The following is a 27,651-nucleotide window of genomic DNA, read 5'->3' as shown; positions in this document are numbered from 1 at the left end:
TGGAACCATTATAGGCAAAGGAAGGAAGGGAGGGGGGAGGGAGGGGGGAAGAAGGGAAGAAGGGAAGAAGAAGGAAAGGGAAAGTAAAGGAGAAAGGAAAGGAAAGGGGAGGAAAGGGAAGGGAAGGAAAGAGTTTGGTAGCCTTGGGGCAGTATCTTGAGTAAGTTTCTGCGGGAGGAGGCAAAGATACAGCCAGGCAGCAGCTCCCAGAATGAGAGAGCCCGGGGCACTGGAATCACAGCATCTCCTTCCCCTGGAGACTGCAGAGTCCCCAAGCCAGGTGGGGAGAGGGGAGGAGACTCCCCAAGGGATGTCCAGCTCCCTTAGGTCAGTTGAGGGAGGGGCACATTTAGGCCTTGGTAGGGTCTGCAGGGCCTCTCCCCTCTTCAGGCCACACCCAGCCCTGACAACTCTTCAAAGTCTGGAGCTGGTAGGCCAGCAGGTGAGATCAGTCTGAGATTGGGATCCTCCCTCCTAGCTTGAATGGAGGGTGAGAGGCCAAGGGATGGGACACGCAGAGGGCAGGTCAATTCCTGGGCTGTGATCCTGGCCTTCAGGGTCCCTGTGAGTGAGCGACGGGGCAGGGAAGGACTCCCCAGCTGGAGACATCACCCGCTGGCCGCAACACGGAGCTTACTGTAGAACTCACAAAATCTAAGAGAGAGAGAGAGAGAATTGCAGAAAGTCAGAGATCACCAGGACATTGGAGTTCCCCTTGGCCCATCCTCAGGGCAAAGCTGGGCAGAGGGGCGAGCTACACAGGCTCTGAAATCCCACCGAGGCCTCTGACCGGCTGGATAGCCTTGAGCAGGCCACTGGACCTTACTGAGTCCCAACTTCCTTGTCTGCAAGCCAGGCAGAGCAACCTCACTCACAAGGTGCTTCTGAGGGCCAGGGAGACATAAAGAATGCCAGTCAAGTACTCTTCACAGTGTTTGGCCCATATTACCTGCTGGAAATTACAGACAGCACTTTATTCTATTTTTTACTTCTGTACCAGAGGTCTTTGGCTTAGAAATGAACTCACTCATCTTGAGCTTAGAACTGAACTCGCCCATCCCTGGTGCTGATGTCACTTTTAACACTGAAATATTAGGGCATTTGGGGAGGGAAGAGAGGACTCAGAGTGGGGCTACCTCAAGCCAGTCACATCCCAGACCAAACGCCTTCAGAAAGGGTAGATGGCTTAGACATGCACTTCTGGATGCTGCCACCAGAGGGCAGGCCCTGACTGCATACGAAGACCACAGAAACCACGGGGGAGCCTCCAGGAGCAAGGAGGCTCAGAACTTAGGTTAGCAGCTAGCAACCCAGGAAGGCCCGAAAAGAGAGCAGGCAGTGGGGAAGAGCTTGGCCTTTGGACTCGGACCTGGGCTCAAATCTGGCTCCAGCACTAAGACTTTGGGCAAATGACTGAATCTCTCCAGACCTTGACCTTCTCATTTGTAAAATGGTGATCCTGATGCTGGCCTGACTCGGAGTCACCACGAGTGGCCACCTTTACGGAGCATTCATCACATGCCCGTTTACAGGCATCATCTTTCTTTCTTCCTCACAGGACAACTCCATAAGGTAATACATTCTCACCGCACTCATTTTTACAAATGCAGGAAACTGAGGCTTCAGGAGGTGGTCCCTTCCTAGCTCAGCCTGCTGCCAACACAGACAACCTGCCTTCGAAGTCCAAGGGTTCCACCACAGTATTAAGTACCTCCTGCCAAATGAGACAGTCATCACCACCATGTTCTTTATTTTATAGACGGGAAACTCCAAGAGATAAATATAATTAATGGAAAGTGCTAAACATAGACCCAGCTCACGCTAATAGCTCAAGGAAGGGTGTGACTACAAAAATGACTGTTTCTCAGGGCAGAGAACACACACCTATACAGACAGGGGTCTATCCATTGATGCCAGGCAGTGTCTCCCCTTGCTCAGCGGGCAGGGTGGGCCCCTGGGTCAGAAGGCCGACCCTCCCATGGAGAGCAATCTGGCACTATCTTTTCAATGGTATGTGCGGTTTCACTTCTGGAAAAACACCAAGAAGATACTCGTATATGAGATGACAGAGACAAAGATGTTCATTGTAGCATTGCCAGTGATAGTAAAAGCCTGGAAACCTCACTAATAGCCCCTAAAAGGAGAATGATAAGAAAGTACAGTTCCTTTATTTATGCAATGCTAAGCACTAGATAAAAAAAGGCAAGACAGTTTCTCATGAAATGATAGAGATCTTTATCACATGCTCCAGAGTGCAGCACAAAAAAGCCATCTGAGGAGGGGTTTGTTTAGGATGACACCTGTCTTATGTCATAGTAGCACTTAACACTACTCTGTTTCAGAGTTGTGTTAAAGAGGCAGATCAGGTTTGAGGATGCACAGATAAGCATCTGACAACAGTGGTCACTCCTGAGGCTCTGGTCTTATGTGTAAGTTTTCTTTATTGTATTTAAATGTTACTCAATACGTACAATATACTATATATGAAATATGCTAGATATAAAGCACAATTCAAGAACTGTGCATCTGCCAATAAGTCTGCCATCTCCTGCTCCTGGCTTGCCCCATCCCTCCCAAACACATATAACCACCATTCTACTGTTTGTATTTCTCATTTCTTTGCTTAAAAAAAACCACAGTATTACCCTAAATATATGTATGTTTAAACTATACATTGCTTAGTGATGCTTGGTTTTTGAGCTCAGTAAAAATCTTACTGTGTTGGGAGGGATGGCCACATAACTCAGTTGGTTAGAGCATTGTACCCACACGCCACGGTTGTGGGTTTGATCCCAGACAGGAAACGCACAAGAATCAACAAATAAATGCATAAGTAAGGGGTACAACAAATTGGTGTTTCTCTCGCTCTCTCTAAAATCAATCAGTAAGTAAATTTCACTGTGTCATCTTCTAGAACTTAGTTCTAGAAGAACTTCTAGACCTGGCCCCTCCCCAGCCCCAATAGTATGTTTTCAACGTGTACCCATTCTGTTTCTATAACTGAATCCATTATGAACTACCTTGTGATGTGAATACATCACCATTTAGTTAGCCATCCTCCTGTGAATGGCCATTAGGGCTGTTTTTAGTTGTCTTCTAATTTCAAACCACTGTCAAGAGCATTCTTGCACGTTTCTCATGGGTTTATACTCACAGGTGGGTTTGCTGGGTCACAGGCACGTAGATGTTCAGCTCTAAGGGAGAACGTCAAATTGCTTTCTAGGTGGTGGTACTGTTGGTAACATTCTCAATTTCTGCCTCACTGTGGACTTCGAAGTTGCCCTGCCGGGAAGGCGCAGGTCCAACCCCCCGCCCCGCGCCCCCACCCCCTCCGCCGCAGCGGCCCGCGGGGGCGGGGGAAAGGGGGCGCACTCACCTTTGTTGTCCTGCTTGAGCTCTTCCTGCAGCAGGTCTGTTTGCCGGTTGCCCAGCACGAAGGCGAGGAACGAGAGGATGAGGGCGTTGAGGATACCGATGATGGCCAGGATGTACGCCCAGCGCACGGAACAGTCCCCCAGGGAGTACTTCCCGGTCTTGGCCCCGCACATGTCTCGGATTGTCTCGGCGTCCCAGCCGTCCGGGAAGATCATGCAGCCCAGCACGAGGCACAGAGCTGAGGGGGCGCGAGGCCCAGCCCCGCCGCGGTCAGGAAGGAAGAGAGAAGGGGATGATTACTTCCCAGTGCCCGAGGATCCCCAGGAACCCTCTGCACTCCGCTCATCAACCCAAGATCCCGCTAATCGATTCCGGGTTCCAGAAACTCTTGGGCCTGGGATGACCTACTGCCTTGCAGAGGAGAAGCTTCCCAGAACCCACAATGCCCTCTCGCGACCCCACCAAATCAACTCCTCTTCCGGGAAGCCTTCCGGCACTGTGAGAAAATAGCAAGCCGCGGTCACCCCCGTAGCTCCCTTTAGCATCTTGGCCGTATTTACCCTCACCCATCCTCATCACTATTTATTTAGATCATTCATTCAACAAATATATATTGAGCGCCATTTTTCTTCCCATCAAGATGCTGGAAATGCATTCTCATTCACGTAGTTGAGTACTGTGCTCAGAGAACAGACGGGGATGAGAACTACAGGGTTTGATCCTGGTTCTGGTAATTATTATTATCAGAACTAGTCATACTGATTAAAATAATAATCACAAATAAGGAAATAATTGGGGAGGAGAGGGCTTGGTTTCAGATGAGGGGAGAAGGGGCAAGGCCAAAAAAGAGCATTTGAGTCCAAACGCGCCCCTGTATACTCCCTACATGGCACCTCGCCCTCTGGGTTTAGTGACCCACTTTGGTCAATTTCTGGGGCTCTTCCCAGGGTTCAGTAGTGGGTGGGACTCAAACGTGAGCCAATCAGCACGTTGCATTTCTCTGATAACTGATTGGCTCACAGAGGGGGACACACGCTCCACACGACCAATCAGAACCAAGCAGGCTCAAGAGGCCCAGAGGCTGTGACCTCTGCCCACCCCGCACCCCCCCCCCCCCCCCCNTGACCTCCGCCCACCCCGCACCCCCCCCCCCCCCACGCAGTGCTCGCGGCCGAAGGACTTGAGCCCAAGAAAAGTCCGAGGGTCCCGCCGGCGGCTGCGTCTCTGCGCCCGGGCCCGGGAGGTCCCACGCCAGCCCACTGGGCGTTTAACTGGGTATTAGATGACAACGATGACGACGGGGGGGGGGGGTCAGTTCTGCCCACTGTCCTTGAGCCCCATCGAGTCCCCCAGGATCGGGAGGGGACCCTCAGCTTTGCCACCTACTCCTCAGGTCCCAGGATCCTGCTCGACTGTGAGGTGAGGCCCCCTCTCTCTCCGTCCCTTTCTCGCCTGGCTTCCTGCGGCCTCGCCCGCCCTCCGAGCGGCAGGCGGAGTCCCCGCTGCCCCCAGGCTGTGTTCCGCGCCCTGGGGGCCCAGCACGGACGGGCCGCGCCCTCTGGCCGGGCTCCCGCCCCTCTGCGCCGCTGGCCTCCGTCACCGGGATGCTCAGCGCAGGTGGGGAGTCCGGGCCACCTGAGGGCGGGGGAACGCGTCCCTGTGGAGGGAATGGCAAGTGTAAAAAGGCCTGCGGCGAGAGTGGGATGGGCGAGTTAGAGAATTCAACAAGTTAGAAAATGCCGCTTAGACAGGGAAATGGAGAGGGACGCTGGGGTGGGGCTGGGAGATCTGTGCTGCAGATGTAACTTTGGGAGCTGTGAGCACGCGAACCCCTGGGGCTGGACCTTATGGAAACCGAAGAGAAGGCTCAGGACTAAGCCCTGCGATGCCCTGGCGATTACTCGGCGGGAAAGGAGAGGGAGCCTACCGAGAAAGCTTGACCCCCCCCCTCCCCCCCACCCCGCCCCCAGACAACCCCGACCGTCTGCAAAGCTCTCCAGGCCCCTGTTGGAGGTGGGAGGCAGGGCTCAGGGGCCGGGGTGAGAGAGAAGGGGCGGACTCGGCGCAGCCCTTCGCCCGCCGGTGGGTCGCTCTCCACCCCTCAGCGAGAGGCAGGAAAGAGGAAAGATCCTGGTTGGAGGGCCAACCCAGCCAGCCCCCGCCTCCTCTCCCGCCCTCCCTNAGACAACCCCGACCGTCTGCAAAGCTCTCCAGGCCCCTGTTGGAGGTGGGAGGCAGGGCTCAGGGGCCGGGGTGAGAGAGAAGGGGCGGACTCGGCGCAGCCCTTCGCCCGCCGGTGGGTCGCTCTCCACCCCTCAGCGAGAGGCAGGAAAGAGGAAAGATCCTGGTTGGAGGGCCAACCCAGCCAGCCCCCGCCTCCTCTCCCGCCCTCCCTCGGGGTGCAGAGTTTCCTCTCCCCTGTCTCGGAAGAAGCCGATTCAGCTTCCAGAGCTCCCGGCCGCGCCGCTGCAACTCCTGCCGCGGGGCAGCGAGAACCCTATGCAACCCCATGCGCCTCTCTTGGCTTTCTTCCCTTGGCTCTGCGCCCGCACGTCCTATCTGTCTCCCTCTGCCTCACCACTTCTCTCTCGTTCCAGGTTTCCATTCCTTTCTTTCTCCACCCTTCTCATGTTTCTCTCTGCACCTGTCTCTTCACATCCCCGTGTCCCCTCTCTCAGGCTAGTCTGTATCGTGGGCAAGTCTGTGTCGACCCTCGCGCTTTTCCTCTCCTGGTTAGATTTCTCATCATTTAACATTTATTCAACACCCCATCTCTCTTCTCTTCCTTCTCTGTGTCTATCCCTTGGCCTTTTTCTTTACCTGGCTCTCCCTTTGCTTATTTCACGTATAAATTCTGAGTGTCGGGCAGGGTGCTGGGGACACTGGCAGGCATGGTTTCTGGTGTAGGGAGCAGAGGTGTGTGTGGAGGAATAAAATCAAGTCCACACACAGTGCTTGGAAGAAAACAGACTAGGGGCTGTCACCCTGATTATCAAGGTGCTCAGAGGATACCGGCACTGGAGCCTGCCTCTCTCCCCATTTCTCTCCGTCTCTGCCTCCTTTGCTCTGCAGGGTTTTAGGTGGTGACTGTGTGGCCCCAAAGGCTACTCTGGGATTGGGAAACATCAGAAATCAACTGAATGAAGGAAAGCAAACCCAATGGGCTTCCCTGGACCTCAGGGAAGACAGGAAAAGACCATCGGGGGACCGCCTAAACCAAGGAAGTGACCAAGAGGCTCAACCACAAGGTGATGGAATGACTGGAAGCAAGGCAGCCTTCCCCATCCCCATTTACTGGGGAGGTCAGGTCAGGCTGAAGGTCAGGCTGAACCCAGCCTGAAGGTCAAGCTGAATTCTTTGTGGAGTCCAAGTTCAAGTCTCTTTTGAAAATAGTCTCCTGGCTGAAGAACTGACTGCTTCAAGCAAGGGACAAAGGCAGGGTGCAGCATGGGGTAGGGGCTCTCGTCTGCAGCATGCCTGATCCTTCTGCATGATGGGTCCGTCCTGTGCGTTGGGGGATGTTGAGCATCATCCCTGGGCTCTGCCCACCACATGGCAGTGGCACCAGCACTCCCAGTCATAACAAAAAATGTCTCCAGACATCACCAAGGGTCCCCTGGGGGACAGAACTGTCCATGGCTGAGAACCACTGGTACAGGGGAAGGGGCCCTCGGGTGGGGCATGTCTCTCTGCTCCAAGAAGTCAGGACATGTGACAAAACTGAGATTAATAATATTAATATCATTAGTAATGGGGTTATAATGTTAGCAAATAATATTGAGTGCTGAACTATGTGCCAAGGGTCTGAGCTCCCAACATTCATGATTTCATTTAATCTTGTAACAAAATCTGAGGTGGGAAAAATTATTGTTTTCATTTTACAGATGAGGATACTGAGGCTCAGAAGGACCAAGTTATCAAATCCAATGTCACAGTTAGGAAGTGGTGGGATCTGCATTCAATTTGAGGCAGGTCTTTACTTAATGTTTTTCTCTGAATGGATTCATTTTTTAAAGTAGAGGCATCTACTTACAAAGTAAGATTTACACTATCAAGGAAAAGGAACCAAGATTATTTGCCATAAATAGAAAGAAACTATTTATAAACTATTTATGTAAATATAAGTATAAAGAAACCAAAACAATGTTCTTAGATTCTAGCTGCACACTCTGCCTGCCAAATGCTCTGAGCCTGAGGGCTGCTCCCTCATTTAAAAGTCTTAGCCTGTGTGAAAGGAGTTAAAGACACACGAGCACCAAACTGAGCCTTTTTCCTCGAAGTTTTGAAACACAGTCCACCTTGTACTGTGTAGCCTCAGCAGGAGGCTTAACTCCGTCTCTTTAGTGCACAACTATGGGCAAAATCAGTCCACCTCTCTGGGACTCAGTTTTTGTCACCTGTAAAATGCAAGTCCTGACATCTGCCCTGTTCATTCCATAGAGCTTTTGTGAGAACCAAATGATGGAGAAGAGGACTGGCAAATCATTAAGGGTAATGTGGAGGCAGGTCATGGCAACTCTTGGCCGAGTGGGGGAAAAATACTGAACAAAAGAGAGGAGTCTTTTTCCAGAAATAAAAGACATGTTAACAGTTACCACTGAGGGTAGAAGCTGAATTTTTATATAAAACCATGACATAAACCAATAGCTTACTACAATATCTATTTAATCCCCTCTTTCTTACCATTAGAGCCCCAATTTTTTAAATTTAATTGTTGTTCAAGTACAGTTTTCTATCTTTTACTCCCATCCTAGCCCACCCTTCAGAGCCCCAATTTTTAGCTGAGAACTTGCCTACTGAAAATAAAGACCACGCCCTGGCTGGGTGGCTCAGTTGGTTGGAGCACTGTCCCATATAGCAAAAGGCTGGGGGTCTGATTCCCAGTCCGGAAACACACCTAGGCTGCAGGTTCAGTCCCCAGTTGGGATTCATGTAGGAGGCAACCAATCGATGTTTCTCACATTTATGTATCTCTCTCTTCCTCTCTCTCTAAAATACATAAACATATCTTTAAAAACTTTTTAAACCCTTAAAAAAAATAAAGACCACATTTTCAAGTCTTATTTGCAGCTGGATAACTAGGCCACAAGACTAAGTAAAAATGCCTTCAGATGTATTATGTATCTGTTATGTGTTATAAAAATAGATTTATAAAGATGCTAGAGTGTGTCCTTTGCTGCCCTTTTCTTCATTCATTTCTCCATCCTGCTGACTGGAATGCGGATGTGATGGGTAAGGAAGGCCCTAGCAGCCATCTTCAACAATGAGGACAAGGGCTATATTCCAGGAGTGGTGGAGCAGAGCTCTGGAAGGAGCTACCATACCATCTCTGGACTGCCTAACTCTTGGGCACTGGTTTTACAAAAGGGACTAGAACCAAGGGTAATTAAATCATCATTATTTGGGGTTTTCCTAAGGCATACAGCCAAGCCTAGTCCTGATATGTTTTTCCTTCTGAATTTTGGTATCATGTGTATGCCTTAGGAAAAAAATTAACTGTGTGTCCTTGGGCAAGTCACTTCTCCATTCAGAACATCAGTTTTGTCATCAAAGGAGTGGCGACATCAAGGCTCGAGGCAGACTGGGTGGTCGCCATCGTCACTGTAATGGCGATAGGCTCCACCGTGCAGTGTGAAGGTAGAGCAAGTGGGGAACTAACAGTGGTGTCCATAGAAGTCGTAAACGCACTTATCTCTGACTCAGAAATGCATCCTATGGCTAAACTTGTGTGTGTACCCAAAGGATGTGTACAGGGTACTTACTTACTGAGCCCCCCTTTTTATAACGAAGGACTGAAATGTCTATTGAGAGGCAATGTTAAATAAAGCACGATGTATACATGCCATGGAATACTACATAGCCATTAAAACAAATGGAGAACAGCTGTATGTGTCATCATGGAAAATCTTCTAAGATATAATAAGTCATTTAAAAGTCAAGGTACAGAATCATCTATATAATGTGATCCCATGTATGGTTTTTAAAAAGTATGTACATAACTATGGAATGCACAGCAACATTTAGGAAGAATGGTAGCTCTGTAAGGGCTGACACAGCGAGCTTTCTGAGACATGATGCTTACTGAAGACAGCAGTCATAATTTTTATCAAATCAACATGGATCCAGTGTTTTCCTATGCCCTGCACGGTTCTGCTTTATGTGTATGGAATGATGCTTTCCCCCCTTTGGAAGGATACAGAAGCCTGGGAGGAAGGAAGGAGAGGGCTCTTACTCTTCATTCTATACCCTCCAGTACTGTTGAAAGTGTTTAATATCTGCGTGTACTACTTTTATAATAAAATGGTTTTATCGTGTCCAATCCTTTTCCACCTATGTCAGGTCATGAAATGCTCTTAAACTTTACTTTTTTAAAGGTTTTATTTATTTCTTTTTAGAGGGGGAGGGAGGGAGAAACAATATTGTGCAAGGGAAACAGCAATCAGCTCTCTCTCACATGTCTGCAAACGGGAACCTGGCCCACACCCCAGGCATGCACCCTGGAATCAAACAGGGGACCCTTTCTTTGGTCTGCTGGACAACATCCAACCAGCGAGCTGCACCAGGCAGCATGCTCTTAAGCTTTTAAGAATTAAGAAATGAAAGGAGAGTTAAAAGGAAAGATAATACTTGAGCTTGGGGAATAAAATTAGGATAAGACTAAGAAGTGGTAAAGAATTAGTAACAGAAAATACATACATGAGGGTTTTTTTGAAGCTGTGCTATAAATGTGCCTTGAGATAAGTTTTTAAAAGATTTTTATTTATTTATTTTTAGAAAGAGGAGCAGGAAGGCAGGAAGAGGGAGAGAAACATGGGTCAGTTGCCTCTTTCAAGTCCCCAACCGGGGACATGGCCTAAAACCCAGGCATGTGCCATGACTGAGAATCGAACTGGTGACTGTTTGGTTCGCAGGTATCACTCAATTCACTGAGCTACACCAGCCAGGACAGTCTTTTTAAAAAATATTTTTTATTGATTATGCTACTACAGTTGTCTCAATTTTTTCTCCTTTGCCTCCTTCTACCTGGTATGTCCCATTCCCTCCAGCAATCCCCCTCCCCACACCCCTTAGTTCATGTCCATGGGTCATGCATGTAAGTTCTTTGGCTACTCCATTTTCTATACTGTTCTTAACAAACCCCTGTCTATTCTGTACCTACCAATTTGCACTTCTTAACCCTGCACTCTGCATCTGACAGATTGCTTATCTCCATTTTGTTTAGTTCTTTTTCTGGAGTTCTTTCTTTCAGGCCGTATTTCTTTGTCCCCCCCATTTTGACAGCTTCCCTATGTTTGTTTCTATGTACTAGGTAGAGCTGCTTTGATTTCTTGTGTTGGTAGCATGGCCTACTCTAGAAAAGCACATTGGCAAGTGGGATGGGGCAGCACCAATCGCCAGGACAGGACAACCCATTCGAACCAGGTTGATGGAGTCTCTGGGGGTGTTGCCACTCTGTGGCTGTGTGTGGTTCAGAATGGGTTGTCCCTCTGTGGAGGGTTTAGAAAGGGGACAATGCTGCTGCCTGGCCTCATCCTCTGGCACTTTCCTGGATGCCAGACACTTCAATTTCTCCCCATATGCTGCTGGTGCCCTTTCAGCTGCTACCCTGATGCTGAAGCCTAGAGGGAGTGAGTCTGTGGAAATCCTAAGCCTGTTGCGGGCCCTTTAAGAATTCCACAGTTCTATCTGCTGCCCCAACCCCCACTGGTTTTTACAGCCAGAAGTTATGGGAACTTACCTTTCTGGCACTGGAACCCTGGGCTAGATGGTCTGGTGTGGGGCTGGGATCCCTCACTCCCGCTCCTGATTTTTATCTACCACAAGTGGGTGTGTGACCCTCCATTCAGCATCACCTCTCCAAGTCTCCACCCCTCCTACCCATCTGGATGAATGTGACTTCTTTAATTCTTTGGTTGTTGACTTTCCATACAGCTTAATTTTTTGATGATTCTGCGTGATATTTGTTTTGTAGTTTAGTTGTAATTTTTGCTGTGGTTATGTGAGAAAGTGAGCTGTGTTAACCTATGCCTCCATCTATATGTCTTTTTAATGATGCATTTTATGCTTAGCTATTTGAATAGTTATATTATAATACCCTTACACTGTCCTCAAAGGACATCCGCTGAGCTGAGCACTCCTAGAAGGAGGCGTCTATTTTTGTTTATCCGCCCTAACCACACCTGACACACCACAGGTAACACTCATTACTGGGTAGTTAGACTGGAGGTCCCCCAGGGCTTTCTGTCCCTGAGCAGACTCCCAAGAAGCTTGCTAAGGACTTAATTGTATCGCCACAAAATTCATATGTGGAAGTCCTATCACCCAAAGTAATGATATTTGCTTTTTTAATATATTTTGTTGATTATGCTATTACAGTTGTCCCATTTCTTTCTCCCATTTATTCCCTTCCACACTGCATCCCACCACCCACCAGCATACTCCCTCCTTAGTTCATGTCCATGGTCATACATATAAGTTCTTTGATTTCTCCACTTTTTACACTATTCTTAACCTCCCTGTCTATTTTATCCCTATACCTTTTCCCCCATTTCACCTGTCCCCCATTTGCTGATAATCCTCCATATGATCTCTATTTCTGTGTTTCTTCCTTTTCTAGCTGTTTGTTTAGTTTGTTTTTGGCTTTGTTTTAGGTTCAGTTGTTAATAGTTGTGAGTTTGTTGTCATTTTACTGTTCATATTTTTATCTTCTTTTTCTTAGATAAGTCCCTTTAACATTTCATATAACAAGGGCTTGGTGATGATAAACTCCTTTAACTTGGCCTTAACTGAGAAGCACTTTATCTGCCCTTCCATTCTAAATGAAAGCTTTGCTGGATAGAGTAATCTTGGATGTAGGTCCTTCCTTTCATGACTTTGAATACTTCTTTCCAGCCCCTTCTTGCCTGCAAGCTTTCTTGTGAGAAATCAGCTGATAATCCTATGGGCACTCATTTGTAAGTAACTGTCTCATTTTCTCTTGCCGTTTTTAAGATTCCTTATCTTTAATCTTGGGTAATTTAATTATGATGAGCTTCAGTGTGTGCTTCCTTGAGTCCAACTTCTTTGGGACTCTCTGAGCTTCCCAGACTTCCTAGAAGTATACTTCCTTTGCCAGATTGGGGAAGTTCTCCTTCATTATTTTTTCAAAGAAGTACTCAATTTCTCGCTCTTCTTCTTCTCTTTCTGGCATCCCTATGATTCAGATGTTGGAACACTTACAGATGCTCCAGATGTTCCTAAGCCTCTCCTCATGTTTTTGAATTCTTGTTTCTTCATTCTGTTCTAGTTGAATGTTTATTTCTGCTTTCTGCTCCAGATCATTGATTTGAATCCTGATTTCCTCCCCTTCACTGTTGGTTCCATGTATATTTTTCCTTTATTTTACTTTTCATAGCCTTCACTTTTTGCTCTATTTGTGACCATACCCAGTCATTTCTGTGAGCATCCTGAGTACCAGTGTTTTGAACTCTGCATCTGATAGGTTGGCTGTCTCTTCATTGCTTAGTTCTATTTTGGGGGCTTTGATCTGTTCTTTCATTTGGGAGATATATATATATATATATATTGTCTTGGCTGCCTGTTATGTTGTAAGGGGCAGAGCCTTATGTATTTGCCAGGGCAGGGCAACCCACATGGCTGTGTTGTGATTGTGTATGTGAGGGAGGGGTCCGAGAAGGAACAATGTGGCTGGCTCAGCTCTCTGCAGGCTTTTGGTCACTTCCCACACTACCCACAAACAAATTGGTCCCTTTTGGTGCTGATTCCCAGGTGGGTGGGCTTGTGTAGTTCTAGGACCCTGTAGGTCTCTCCAGTGAACTCTCCAGTGAGGCTGGGAGTTTCTCCTGCTGCAAACCCCCATAGGTTTTATAGCCACAGGTTTTACTTAAGGCTTTATTTCCCCACATAAGAACCCTAGGTTGCATGGTCTGTCTTGCTCCTCAGTTGTTCCTCCTGGTTTATCTGCACACAAATGCTGGACCACCTGTTAAGCACCCCCCACACCCGCTACCTCACCTGCCTGGTCCTCTTGTGCACATCTTGTCCACCCCAGCTGCCTATCTCTCACCCTCCTACCAGTCTGAATGAATGTTTCCTCTTTAATTCCTTGGTTGTTGGACTTTCATACAGTTTGATTTTCTGGCAGCTCTGATTATTTTTTGTTTTTAAATTTGTTGTTGTCCTTTTGGTTGTGCAAGGAGGCAAACTATATCTACCTATGCCTCCATCTTGGCCGGAAGTCTCCCAATGTGATGGTATTTGGAGGTGGGTTTTTGGTAGGTAATGAGAGTTAGATAAGGTAATGAGGGTGGGACCCCCATGGTGGCATTAGTGTCCTTACAAGAAGAGAGACCAAGAGCTTGCTCTCTCTCCCTCTGCTATGTGAGGACAAAGCAAGAAGGCAGCCAGCTGCAAGCCAGGAAGTAGGCCCTCAACAGAACTCAACTGTGCTGGCACCTTGATCTTGGACTTCTTAGCCTCCAGAATTATGAGAAATAAATTTCTGTTGTTTAAACTGCCCAGTGTATGCGTGGTATTTTTCTTCATCATCCCAAGCTGATGAAGACAAGGCTACTCCCCTCACTCCTGATGTGGCCTCTCTGATGTGCTACCTCCTGCTTTTTTTTTTGCCTGGGTCCCTCACATCCAGACTCTGTAGATGGACCCTCAGCTGGATGTGAGGGATAGGTCTCTGTTGGGCAGGAAGCTCAGCTGATGCAGCGTGAGTGAAGCACAATGAGGAGCTGTGTTAGGTCTCTCACCACCCACAGGTCCCTGGAGGCTGTGTTAGGTTCCTCCTCAGCAAGGGAAGGAAAAAGCCTATGGATTTAGAGGGGCAGGGCTAGATAGTAGCCATGTACAGTGGACCACAAACTTTAGAAGGCTGTTTGGCATAATATATCCATGAGCTGAACCCACACAATCATGCCCAAGCCATCCTCTCCTCCAGGTGCTCCCAGTGGAACTGTGCAGCTGTGTTCACTACAGACATGAACTAGATGGTGCAGAGCCCCAGATGGGAAACAACCCAAATGCCTATTCACACTGTGATAGAGAAATAAATGGTGCAGTCTTATTCAATGTAATATTATACAGCCCTGAGCATGAACAAAGTGCTGTTATTGGCAACAACTTGGGTGCATCTTACAGTGATAACATTGAAAAAAAGTGTGATTCCATTCACATTACATTTTTGAACAGGACAGTGGTTACCTATAGGGGCATTGATTAGAAAGAGGCATGAGGTTATTAATCTGGATGCTATTTATATAATCATGGTCACTTTGCAGAACTCTGAGCTGTAGATCAGGTGATTTTTGTGCTTTTCCATAAGTATGTTATACATATGGCCTTAAAGAGAAAGCTGTATACCACTGTGTATAATAAGTAAACCCAAATGCCCACTGATAGGTCACTGATCAGAGCACGCCCATGCAGTGATACACATGGCAGTCACAATAGGAGGGAGGGAGCTCTTTCATTGTTTATCCTCACCTGAGGACATTTTTCATTGCTTTTAGAGAGAGAGTAAGGGAGGGGGGGTGGGAGGGAGAGAAAGGGGGACAGAGAGAGAAAGAGAGAGGGAGAGAAATCTAAAAGAAAAAAAAAGAAACTTCTATGTGAGAGAGAAACATTGATTGGCTGCCTTCTTGTACACACCCTGACAGGGGACCAAACCCACAATAGACTTGAAGAAAATATTTGCAAATCATATATCTGATAAGGGACTTGTATCTAGAGTGTATAAAGAACTCTAACAACTCAATAATTAAAAGAAAAATAACTCACCCTGGTCAGGTAGCTTAGTTGGTTAGAGCATTGCCTAGATATGCCAAGGTTGCAGGTTTGATTCCCAGTCAGAGCACATACAAGAATCAATGAATGCATAACTAAGTGAAACAACAAAATGATGTATTTCCCCCTCTCTCTCTATAAATCAGTGAATAAAATTTTAAAAATAACCTAATTTAAAAATCATAAGAGCAAAAGATGTGAATAGACATTTTCCCAAAGAGGAGATACAAATGGCCAAGAAACACAGGAAAAGATGTTCAACACCAGGTAGCATAGATAAGTGTGGTACTCACATCCTCCCATAACCACATGTCCCAAATGAAAGAACAAAACTTCAGAAAAAGAACTAAACAAAACAGAGACACGTAATGTACTGGACACAGAGTTCAAAACACTGGTGATAAGGATGCTCAATGAACTTAGAGGAAGAGTAAATGAACTTAGAACTTCAAAAGCATAAAAAAGGACATGAAAACTATAAAAAAAGAACTGGTTCTGACTATGAAGAATACATTAACTGAAATTAAGAATAATTTACAGGGAATCAATAGAGTAGATAAGGCAGTGAATCAAAAAAGATGAGGATAATGTAAGGAGCCTCTGGAACAACTTCAAACATACAAACATTCACATCATGGGGATCTTTGATTAAAGAAAGAGCAAGAAATTGAAAACATATTTGAAAAAAAAAAAAGACAGAGGCCCTGGCTAGATAGCTCAGTTGGTTAGAACGTTGTCTTGATACACTAAGCTTCTGGATTCAATCCCTGGTGAGGGCACATACAAGAATCAACCAATGAATGCATAAAAGGTGAGACAATAAATAGATATTCTCTCTCTCTCCCCTCTCTCCCCTCTCTCCCCCTCCTCTCTCCTTCCTCTTTCTCTCTAAAATCAATAAATAAAAATTTAAAAAAATATAATGATGGAAAACTTTCCTCATCTGGTAAGGGAAATAGAAATACAAGTTCAGGAGGCACAGAAAGTCCCAAACAAGTAGAACCCAAAGAGGCCCATGCCAAGACACATCATAAGTAAAATGCCAAAGGTTAAAGACAAAAAGGGAATCTTAAAAGCAGCAAGAGAAAGCACTTAGTTATCTACAAGGAAGCTCCCGTAAGACTGTCAACTGACTTCTGAACAGAAACTCTGCAGGCCAGAAAGTACTGACAAGAAATATTCAAAGTGATGAAAATCAAGGACCCACAACCAAGATTACTTTTCCCAGCAAGGCTATTATTTAGAATTGATGGACATATAAAGAGCTTCCCAGACAAGAAAAAGCTAAAAGAGCTCATCACCACAAAACCAGTATTACATGAAATGTGAAAGGATCTTTTGGAAGAAGAAGGAGGGGAAGAGGAGAGGAGAGGGAGGGGAAGAAGTATCAAAAAAAATGAACAATAAAATGGCATTAAATACATCTCAACAGTTGAATCTAAAAGACAAAAGAAATGAGCAAGCAGAACAAAAGCAGATTCACAGATACAGAGAACATTGTGATGGTTGCCAAATGCGAGGAGAGCTGAGGGGCTAGGTGAGAAACGTGAAAGGATTAAGATGTAGGAATGGGTAGTTACAGAACAGTCATGGGGATGTAAAGTACAGCATAGGGAATATAGTCAATAATGTTCTGATAACTATGCATGTTGTCAGATGGGTACAAGATTTATTGGGATAATCACTTAGTAAGTTATATAATGCCTAATTACTGTAGTATGCACCTGAAACAAATACACTATTGTATGTCAATTATAATTGGTAAATTATTTAAAAATAAAAAAATAAAATGAAGGTGTTCATGACCACACTTTCACTCCTTTTATTAAGGCCCAAATATGTGCCTCAACTCCATTTCAGAACTGCAGAAATAAAATTTTATTAGTGCATTTTCTGTCTAAATAACCCCAACTTCTAAGTTGAACTGAGATAATTGCTTCATATTTTTCCTTTTAAGACATGTGTAGTCCTGGCTAGGTAGCTCAGTTGGTATCATCCTGTTTTGCCAAGGTTGTGACTTTGATCCCCAGCTAGGGCACATACAAGAATCAAGAATCAACCAAAGAATACATCAATAAATGGAACAACAAATTGATCTCTCTCTCTCTCTCTCCCCCCTTTTCCTCTCTAAAACTAACTAACTAAATAAATATATGTAAAGCCATCATTCAATTTACATTTTCATAACAAAATTATCTTCACAACCTATTTTGCTTATCTTTTAATTTTTTTATCCTTACTCAAGGACATGCTTATTGATTTTAGAGAAGAAAAGGAAGGGAGAGGGAGAGAAACACTGATGTCAGAAACATTGATTAGGTTGCCTCTCCTACTTGCCCTAATCAGGGACCAAACCCACAAATTAGGCTTGTGCCCTGACATGCCTAACTGAACCTGCGACCTTTCAGTTTATGAAACAATGCTCCAACCTACAGAGCCACATTGCTCAGGGCTGCCTATCTTTTAATTTTTATGATGTGTTAGAAAATTTATTTTTCATTGCTTTCACAATAATCTTTTTTTAGTACTCAGGTAACAGTTGCTGTAATATGCCAAAGAAAGTTATTCTTGAAAAAATTCTTTTAATGTAGAGGAAGAAATAATGAGGCCAGAGATTACTGATTTCAGGAATGATGCTTCTCAAGGTGAAGTCTGTGATCAAAAAGGTCTTCGATGCCCCCAAACATCCAGGTTTCAAAATGACTTAATGTTCTACCTTTAAAGAATAATTTCTTAGTCTAGCACTGGATTTTCCTTGTGCTTCTATTTTATTTTTTACAGTAAATATGTAGAAAATTTAAAAACACAGAAAAGCACAAGAAGAAAAAAATGATTTGTAATCTCCTATTGAAAGATAAATACTAATAATGTTTGTGTATATATTCTTCTTATATATTATAACCTCTAAAACAAAATAGAAACATGCTGAAAAAATGTTCAACAGCACTAATCATTAGGGAAATGCAAATCAAAACTGCAATGAGACACCACTCCATACCCAGTACGATAGCTATAATCAGACAGTCAGGTAAGGCCCTGGCTGGATAGCTCAGTGAGTTAGAACATCATCCCGATACACCAAGTTTGCCAGTTCAATCTCTGGTCAGGATACATACAGGAATCAATCAATGAATACATAAATAAGTGGAACAACAAATCAATGTTTTCCTGTCTCTGTCTCTGTCTCTCTCTCCAAAACAAATAAATTTAAAAAAATTCAGGTAATAGCAAGTGTTGATGAGGATAGGAAGAACCGGGAACCCTCAGATACACTGCTAGTGGTAATGCACAATGGGGCAGTCAGTTTGGAAAACAATGTGGCAGTTTCTCAAAATTTTAAAAAGAGAGTTGCCATTGAGCCACCTATTCCATTCTTAGGTATTGTACATACCCAAGAGAAATGAAAATGTGCCCACACAAAAACTTGTACACAAATGTTCTAGCAATAGTCATAATAGCCAAAAGGTGGAAACAACCCAAATGGCCACCAACTGATGACTGGGTGAACAAAATGTGATCTATCTACAAAATGGATTATTGTTCAGCCATAAAAAGGAATAAAGCATTGATACATGCTACAACATGATGAGCCTCAAAAACATTATACTAACTGGAAGATGCCAGTCACCAAAGACCACAAATTATATTATTCCACTTATATGAACTGTCCTGAACAGGCTAATCTATAGAAGCAGAAAGTAAATTAGTTGTTGCTTAGAGGGTGAGCAACCTAATGGAGAAATCAGTTTAGGAAGTGCTGGCTAAACAGGACGAGGTGGCTTCTTCTTTTTTTTTTTTTTTAGGTTTTAAAATTTATTTATTTTTTAGAGAGAGGGTAAGGGAGGGAGAAAGAGAGGGAGAGAAACACCAATGTGCAAGAAAAATATCAATTGATTGCCTCTCCTATGCCCCCAACCGGGGCCCTGGCCCAACACCCAGGCATGTATCCTGACCAGGAATCAAACTGGCGACCTTTCAGTTTGTGGGACGACACCCAGCTGCTCACTGAGTCACACCAGTCAGGCCACGAGGCTTCTTCTTGAATTGACGAAAATATCCTAAAACTGATTGCAGTCATGGTTGCACAAATCTGTGAATATGCTAAAAAAACACTTAACTGTACTCTTACACGGCTGAATTGTGTGACATACGAATTCTAGCTCAATAAAGTTGTTATCGAAGAAAGGAGGTGGGCAGTGTAGTCTCTCTCTCTCTCTCCAATCATTTTGTCAGTCTCTTTCCACTCATTCTGAAGTCTCCTGCCAAAAGTGCAGCTAGATTCCTCCAGCTTCAGTCAACCTTCAGATGACTACAGCCCCCACTGAGGTCTTTTTTTTTAAGTTGTAATTTATTTTTTTTAGAGAGAAGGGAAGGGAGGGAGAAAGAGAGGGAGAAAAACATCATTGTGCAAGGGGAACATCAATTGGCTGCCTCTTGAAAGCACCCCCACCCAGGGACCAAACCTGCAACCCAGGCACGTACCCTAACCGTACCCTAACTGGGAAACAAACCCATGACATAGGGCTTTGTGGGACGAAGCCCCACCTGGTCAGATCCCCCCCACTGAGGTCTTCCTTGCAACTTCTTGAGAGACCCTGAGCCGAAACTATCTTAGTTCCTCCCAAATTCGGATGACTCACAGAAACAGAGATAATACATGCTTGTTGCTTTAAGCCATTAAGTTTAGGGGTACTTGTTATGCAGCAATAGATAACCAATTTGTGTTTTAAAATGTTGTTTGCATTTGCTTGTATATTTATGTGATTTTTTTGGAAAGGATGCCCAGGAAACTAGTAATAGTGATTACCTCTGTGAGGAGCAGTGAGGGATGAAAGGCAAGAAGGAAACTTATGTCTGATTGTGTACCTTTTTACCTTTTGAATTTCAAATCATGTGCATATATTAAATTTTCCAAAAGTAAATAAATGTCTGGAAAATTTTTAAACAAAAAGCAGCCACACAACTATCTGTCACCTACAGGTAAAGCCTAAATTCCTTACCATGGTTTAGAAAGCCTCCACAATCCACCTCCCAATCTCAGTTCTCGCTGCTCCTTGCCCGAAATGCTTGTAGTCCCCAAAACACAGCAGGCTATTTCTGGCCTCCATGCTTTCCATCATACTGCCTCTTCTGCCTGGTTCCCTTTCTTCTTCCTTCCCATTCTTTAAGACTGAGCTCAAATGCCATCACTTTTTGAAAGACTTGCCTGGCTGTCCTTAATAATGTCAGAAGTCCCCTTTGTATCCTCAGAAGACCCCTTACATGACTCAATCACTTCATGTGTCATACATGATGGGATGATCTGTTTTCCTCCTTGCCTCTCCCATTAGGCTATGAGCCTCCAAGAGGCGGTGAAGACTCCCGATCAGGATTCCCAGAACATAGCACAGTGCCAGACACACAGAGGATGCTGTCAGTAATGGACTGATGTGAGAAAAAGAAGGAAGAGGTTAGGGAGGGAGGGAAGGGAGGTGGGTAGAAGGAAAGAAAGGAGGGAGGGATAGTTGGGGGAGGAAGATTAAAGAAGATGAGGAAGAATAGAAATCCCCGAAATGTGCTCAGCAGGTTTATACACATCAACAAAGACTTATTTGGATGAATAAAATCCCAGACCAAACCTGAAACAAACAGCAAGAAATGGGGGAGAATGTAGACGTACATTCCAAGCTGTGGTGACAGGAATTCTTGCCATTGCTGCTCCTAGACCAGAGTCCCCCACTGAGTACGGATGCACATCTGGAAAGCTGGGAGATCTCACTTCTGGACGAACATCCAGCCCCTGCTCTCCCCCATCGCCTCACACACTCTGTTCTCTACTGTGATTCCAGCACCAGGCAGTGCCTGGCAGGTAGTAGGACTCAATATTGAATGAACTGTGGTCAGAATCATCTCCTTTCTGTGGATAGAGGGTGTCATCCTGTGACCATGAACTAGTCTCTTCTCTCTGGGACTCAGTATTTTCATCTGTAAAGTGAAGGAGTTGGGCAAAGCTGATTGGTAAGACCCTTTCAGGCTGATAGTTCATGACTTCTCAAGGCCTTTGATCATCTATCCAAACTCTTCCACCTGAGCATCAAGGACCCCTCACCAACTACTCTTTACTCCGAATATGTCACAGGAATAACACTGACCATTTATTGAGTGTTTACTGTGCACCAGGAACCATTTTACCCTCATCATTTTGTTTATTTCTTTCTACCACTTCTGAGATAGGTACAGTAATAATCTTCATCTTATAGATAAGGAAACAGACTCAGAGAGGAAAACCCACTTATTCAAGCCCAAACTGCTGGGAAGTGGCCGAGCAGGAATTCTAAGTCCTCTGTTCTTCAACCACTGCCTCCTCAGACCCTCAACCAGGCTTCTACCTGGAGTAGACCAACCTGGTGGTCTACTCCAGCCAGCAATCTCCCTTTGATGAAGCTCACCTATCCCATGGGCAAACACCGAGTACACAGAGCTTACAACTATAACTTGTAATTTGTGTATTGACTTCCAGGGTTTCCGTTCAGTGGTAAGAGCAGGTTCTATATCCTTTTAGATTTGTGTTAAGTTTCGGCTCCACTTTTCACTAGATGTGTGACCTTTGGGCAAGTCACTTTAACAGATGAAGATTAAATGACATAATGAAATGTGAAAATGTCTAGCACAGAAGCCAGCACATTGTGTGTCCTCAGTAAATGAGAGAGATCAGGTCAAAGTTAACAGAGAGGACCAGAGAAGTCCTCAAAAGCTGACCCCTAACTCCATAGAGAGTCACCTGGGTCTTCCAGCCTCTCTGCTTTGCTTTTAACTCTTCTGACAAATATATCCTGCCATGATCTCTACCATTAATGATCCTTAATAAACCCATGGGCTTTAGAGTCAGAAAGACTAAGTTATAATCCTAGCTCCACCACTTTCCACCTGTATGTCCTTGGACAAATGACTTTTTACTCTATGAGGCTCAGTGTTCTCATGTATAAAATATCAACAATGGCATCTACTCCATAGGATTAGATGATAGTATGCATGTAAATGTTTAGCAAATGGTCAAGCATATAGTACAGGCTTAGAAAATGTTAACTATTTTTCCTGAATAATAATAATAGTCATAGCAATTTTAAACTGCCTACTGGTTAGAGTTAGAGTCCAAATTCCTTGACTCAGCATTGAGAGCCTTGCATGTTGTGGCCCCATTGTGGCTTCCTGGCTTCTCCTCCCACAGTTCCCTTATGTGGATGTCACGCTGAATCCCAATGTGGCTCTTTCACCTCTGTGCCTCTGCCCATGATCCTCCTTTTCATTCAGAATGCTCTCCCACACTGAATGCCTATCTACACCCTGTCCTGCTCAAGCCTTACCTTCCAACTAAGCCCATAGCCTCTTCCATTGCCCTGAGTTTCCACTTCTGTCTGCACATGTCTTAGCTAGAGTATCACTCTGGTGTAACTAGTGGTTACATTTGACTTTCCTTTGCAAGAATTGACCTTTCTGCACTATCAGTCCATGTGTTCCAGGGGTGGGCATGTGGCTGAGGTCTTAGACAAAATCATGCTGATTAATTAAGAGATATACATCTGACCAAAGCTTAGCCAATGAGAATCAGCCCTGGAACTTTTGATGAAGCCATTGAGTAACAGACGTTCTTTTTCAACAGGCATTGCTAAGCTCTAGCAATGCAATTTCCGAGTTGCTAGTAGTCATATTTATCACCTTCAAGAGAGAAGTGGACTTAAAAATAAGCCAACACAGAGGAACCAAGAAATGGAGAGAGATAAGTTAGAATGGCATTACCTGGGCATCTGGATGCATCCATGCTTGAAGTGAGATACTCTTGACTTTAAAGTTATGTGAGGTACTTGAACAACAATTAAAGTAAATTTTTTTAAAAAGTTATGTGAGTTAAAAATACTACACTCTTTATTTTATTTTAATTTATTTAAGCCAGTTTGAGTTGGATTTCTGTCACTTGCCACTGAAAGACTGCTGACCAATACAGTGATCCAGTTAAAGTAAGTTTCTTGTGAGTAGGGATTGCATTTTTTAGATTTAAAATCCTTAGGGACAAGGATGATCTCAGCATTGCAGCACCTGGCTTGAGGAGGATAACAAAGTAGGTGAAGAACAAAGAAATAAGTATCTCTGTATTTTCTCAAAGGTCCAGTGTTCTTCACTTGGGAGACTCTAAAACACTTGAATAATAGTTCACTTGAACAACAAACAAACAATAAGCATTCTAAATCTTATCTGAAACAAAAAAGACCCTTTGTTTCTCTGCAGTTTCTCTGAGGAAGACTGATTTCTCACTTTCTGAATGGAATGATGTTGGTGAAAGAGTTTTTCTAGGAGCACCACAAGGCAGAAAGAGATACTTCAAGTCCACTAATCTAACTGATTAGCCCCCACCTTGTACAGGTGAGAAAACTGAGATTTAAGCTAAAAACAATAGCTTAACACTGCATGGTAAGTCACAGGCAGTCAGCCAAGACCATGACTCATAGTCCAGTGCTCTGGCTTCTAGCCTGATGTCAATTTATTAAGCAAAAAGTATCAGTTTCTTACCCGGAGATCTCAGAAATCTCTAAGCAAAATGGAATAAATTGCTCAACTCTGATAATAGCCCTCCGGGATGGGACAGCAACACGAAGAAAAAGCACTGGGCTATGTTTACTCACTGGCTGTGTGACTTTGGGTAAGAGTGTAACTTTTCTAGGCTCAGCTTTCCAGGGGAAGGGGAAGGTGGTATTTGAAGGAGCTGATCTCTAAGATCCCTAAAATTTTATAAATACATGGAGCTTGTTGAACAGTTCATCCAATCCCCAAGATTAAATCCACGGGGATACAGAGAATTAAAAGGCCAAAGGTCAGCAACCCATCTGCAGGCTCCAAACTAAGGCTGAGGAATTGGGGGTTCCGACTGAGCATATTCTTTCCAACTTGCCTTTGGAAGGAGAATAGAATGGAAATACATAAAATCACTTTCTGGGTAACACTGGGAAATAGGGGGAGATATGGCCCATATCCTACAATTCTTTTTCCTCACTTTCTTCAAAGATCCTAAAAGGCCCATATCTAAGTTGAATGGAGTGAAACATGCCCATGAGAATGTCCACATCTGAATAAACACTGTCTTCCTCAAAGTATTTGTTTTGGGAGTTTGGGTAGTTCTTCCCATCGTACAGTAATTCCTCCCTGAATTTGTAGAAGTCCTCTTGGGAAGTAAACCAGCTTCATGATTTTACCCTCACACCTTGGCTTTCATCCCAAGTGACAATTGTCAATTTGATCACCTACACTTGGCCCTGAGTGACTTCCATCATTTCTAAAAATCATATTTCTCCTTTAAAAGATGAGAAAGAATTTCTCCTCCTGGGAGCATGCCTGTACCTTTCACCTCCCCTTTTCTTCCCTCTGTAAGGGATCCCACAAAACTTGTAACCAGAGGAGCCATGGGCAGTGGCGGCTCATCTCAGTCTAACCCCCTGAACCTGTCCCCAAGATGCCTTTTCTCTGACTCCTCAGTGAGCCAAAGAAGCTCCATCTAGGCTCATTTCTTTCCTATAACACTTCTAGAGAGTGAGAGCAGCCCCACCTGGGCTGTCCCCTGTTGCTTCCTCTATCCTAAGCCCTTCTTTGTTTCACTGTCTCCAGCTTTAATAAATGTACTCTCAAAATAAAAAAATTAAAAGATGGAGGTTTCTCCTCAATGATGACCTTCAAGAAAATACACCCCATGCTCCAAACATAATTCCCTACAATATTTTCAGCAAGAGAAAAATCAACAAGTGATACAATAGCTGCTCCAGGGAGGTTCTTTTGAAGAGGCCAACGCTTGTTGAATACTTTGAATACTAAGAAAAACCATCTCTGCTGCATGAACATCACATTTTCCCTTCTTGATCTCACCCTGAGGGCTCCAAAGTTTTTCTTAGCCTTCTCAGCCCTCCTCCCTCATCCTCTGGCCCCACTTTCCCCAGCTCAACTCTCTTCCCTGCCTGAAATTAGGCAGATGCCCAAGTTGCTGAACCTTCAAAATCTGTTTTCGATCGAAAGGCAGACAGGCATGGGGGACTCTAATGGATCCTGGAAAACTGTCTCAGCAGTTTTTATTCCAAAAGACCCTTTTGTAATTCTTGGGTAAGATGTCTGTCTTAGCCAAACATTTTAGAGGGGCCAGGAACTCATCTCCATTTGGGCGTAGCACCAGAACCCCCCTTCTTGCATTGGATGAGGGTGGGTAATGAACACCAGCCCATCAGAGGCCCGTGTTGCCAGGTTCTATCAACCACTCATATTTCAAACATTGAATAACACTATAGACATCCTCCTCCTACAGCTTAGCACAGCACTTCAAAGTTTACAAGATACTCTCATTTGTTCTTGGAATCCTCTCCATTGTTTTATAGATAAGAAAACCAACTTCAGAGAAGTGAAACACCCAAGTTGATGATGTCAGAAAGTTAAAGGTCAAAGTCAGATCTCTTGAGTCCCCATCTCATGCTTTTTTTCAATGCAACAAACATTGCTGCCCTGGCTGGGTAGCTTAGTTGGTTTGAGCATCAATACACCAAGGTTGTGGGTTCGATCCCTGGTCAGGGCACATACAAGAAGCAACCAATGAATCCATAAATAAATGAAACAACACATCGATGTTTCTCTCATTCTCTCTCTAAAAAAAAAATTCTCATACCTAGACTGACCTCTCGTTAGAATAGTTATTTCCCCTAAAATAGCCAAAAGAGTCTCAGAGACCCTCAGAGACTGTAACATAATGCTAACCCATCAATAAAAATGCAGTCTGCCCACATCCAACCACACAGCCCGAAGACCCAGTTCTAGGGCTATGACCCCTGCCCCCAAAAGTCTCTCTCATAGAATCCTCCTGCCACCACCAGTGGCTGCTGAAGGGCAACCAAGGAGGTGTGTCACTAGACAGAGGAGCAGAATCTGTCTCCGAGTCCTCCAAGAAAGGGTCCTAGAAGGAAGGAACTCCCGTCCCAGCCCCTCCCCTACCTGCCAAGAGCTGCATCCAGGCGCAGATCTTGTAGACCGTGGCCGTGTTGCAGAAGAAGAAAAGCGCAAAGCAGGTGATGCAGCCGAGGATCAGCACCATGGAGAGCAGCACGAAGAAGGCGGCTGCCTTGAAGGCGCCGGACGGGATGGTGCTGAAGTCGGTGAACGAGCCTCGGCAGGTGAGCTCGCGACCCGCCAGCCCGCTGCCCACACAGTAGTGGAAGAGGCCGAAGTAGCCAGGCTTTGGGGTGCTCACGCTGTCGCCCACCCAGTAGGGCTGGATGAAGACCACCACGTTGATGATGGCGAAGCAGATGGTGAAGATGGCCCATAGCACGCCGATGGCCCGCGAATTCCGCATGTAGTGCTCGTGATAGAGCTTGGAGGCCTCCTGCGAGGGCAGCATGGTGCCCGGGGGCGGGGCCGGCGGCGGCTGGCGGGGGCCACCGGCCCGGGACCGACCACGGGGCTGCCGGGCGGGAGCTGGGGACGCACGCGAGAAGCCGCCCTGAGCCGAGGAACTCAAGGGGGCTAGACCTGGGGCAGCGCTGGGGAGACCCGAGGCCGCCGTGGGGAAGCTGGCAAAGGGTCACGAGAGTGCCGGGTTCGTGTCTGTGGGCAGAGATCTCCAGCTGGGGTCTCGGGAAGGGGCCATGTGGAAGTTGGGGGGCCGGGTGAGGGGGCTGTGGTGAGGACAGGGGAGCCGCAGTGGAGGGTTAGAAAGTAGTCACGGGGGAGTTGGGGAAGGAGCTTGGGGGCTGGAATTGGGGGAGCGGAGGGGAGGGGACCGTGCGGGGATGGAATGGAGCCTGGGGACCGGTGTTGGAGCCTCAGCAGAGGAGCCGTGTGCAGGGAGCTGGGAAGGGAATTTGGGGGCTGGTGCGAGGGGCGGGAGGTCTGGTGTTGGGTGTCAGGAAAGGACTGTGGAGGGGGGGCGCGTCTGCGAGATGCTAAGGAGGGGACAGCAGGGCTGGGGGTCGGGGAGGTGATGTGGGGGCTGGGACGGGGAGTCGGGGTGGCCTGAGGGTCTGGGAAGGCGAAGTGCAGGGATCTGGCTGAGGCCAGAGCGGGGCCGGGGGCTGGGCTGTAGCTCCGGGCTCCGGGCGCGCGGGGGTCTCGGAGGGTCCTTCAGAAACCGGACTGGAAGGGGATGGACGTGGGCTGGGAGGGAGCCGGGGACTGGCGGGCCCGGGCTGGGAGGAGCGGTTTGCCAGGCCAAGGGGACGAGGGACCGGGGCCGGCGGGCAGCCTGGGCCCCGAGGGTCGGGCGGCGGGCGGGAGCTGCGCCCGGGAGCTGGGGAGCCGCCGGGCCCGGGCAGGGCCGGGGGTGGGGGGGCGGCTGCCCCGCGCCCAGGCCGGACGCGCACGGAGGCTGCGGCCGCAGGGAGGGGGTGCGGGGACACCAACCTGGGCCCGGTCCGGGCAGCGGGTCCGGCGCTGGCACAACCTAGGCGCCGCAGCTCGGCGCTCCCAGGAGCGGCTGCCTCG

General features: G+C 46.2%; 1 protein-coding gene across 2 annotated transcripts; it reads right to left on the bottom strand.

The window, feature by feature from the left end:
• Positions 1-66: 66 nt before the first annotated feature.
• LHFPL4 (LHFPL tetraspan subfamily member 4) lies at positions 67-27,651 on the bottom strand. 2 transcript variants are annotated; one of them, XM_037055676.1, is made up of 4 exons: positions 27,571-27,651; positions 26,164-26,646; positions 3,377-3,613; positions 67-654 (listed from the first exon to the last, which is right to left on the bottom strand). In XM_037055676.1, the coding sequence occupies exons 2-4, from the start codon at positions 26,567-26,569 to the stop codon at positions 554-556; spliced, it is 744 nt and encodes a 247-aa protein (XP_036911571.1). In that variant the 5' UTR covers positions 26,570-26,646; positions 27,571-27,651; the 3' UTR covers positions 67-553. The 2 variants fall into 2 exon arrangements, with proteins under 2 accessions (XP_036911571.1, XP_036911572.1); XM_037055677.1 differs by lacking the exon at positions 27,571-27,651 and having other exon boundaries at positions 26,164-26,815.

Source organism: Sturnira hondurensis, unplaced genomic scaffold (assembly GCF_014824575.4).
Source record: "Sturnira hondurensis isolate 20B ecotype Veracruz unplaced genomic scaffold, ASM1482457v3 Scaffold0008723, whole genome shotgun sequence".
In the NCBI taxonomy this organism is placed as follows: Eukaryota; Metazoa; Chordata; class Mammalia; order Chiroptera; family Phyllostomidae; genus Sturnira; species Sturnira hondurensis.
The sequence above is the reverse complement of the archived record's forward strand: the minus strand, read 5'-3'. Positions and strand labels throughout refer to the sequence as shown.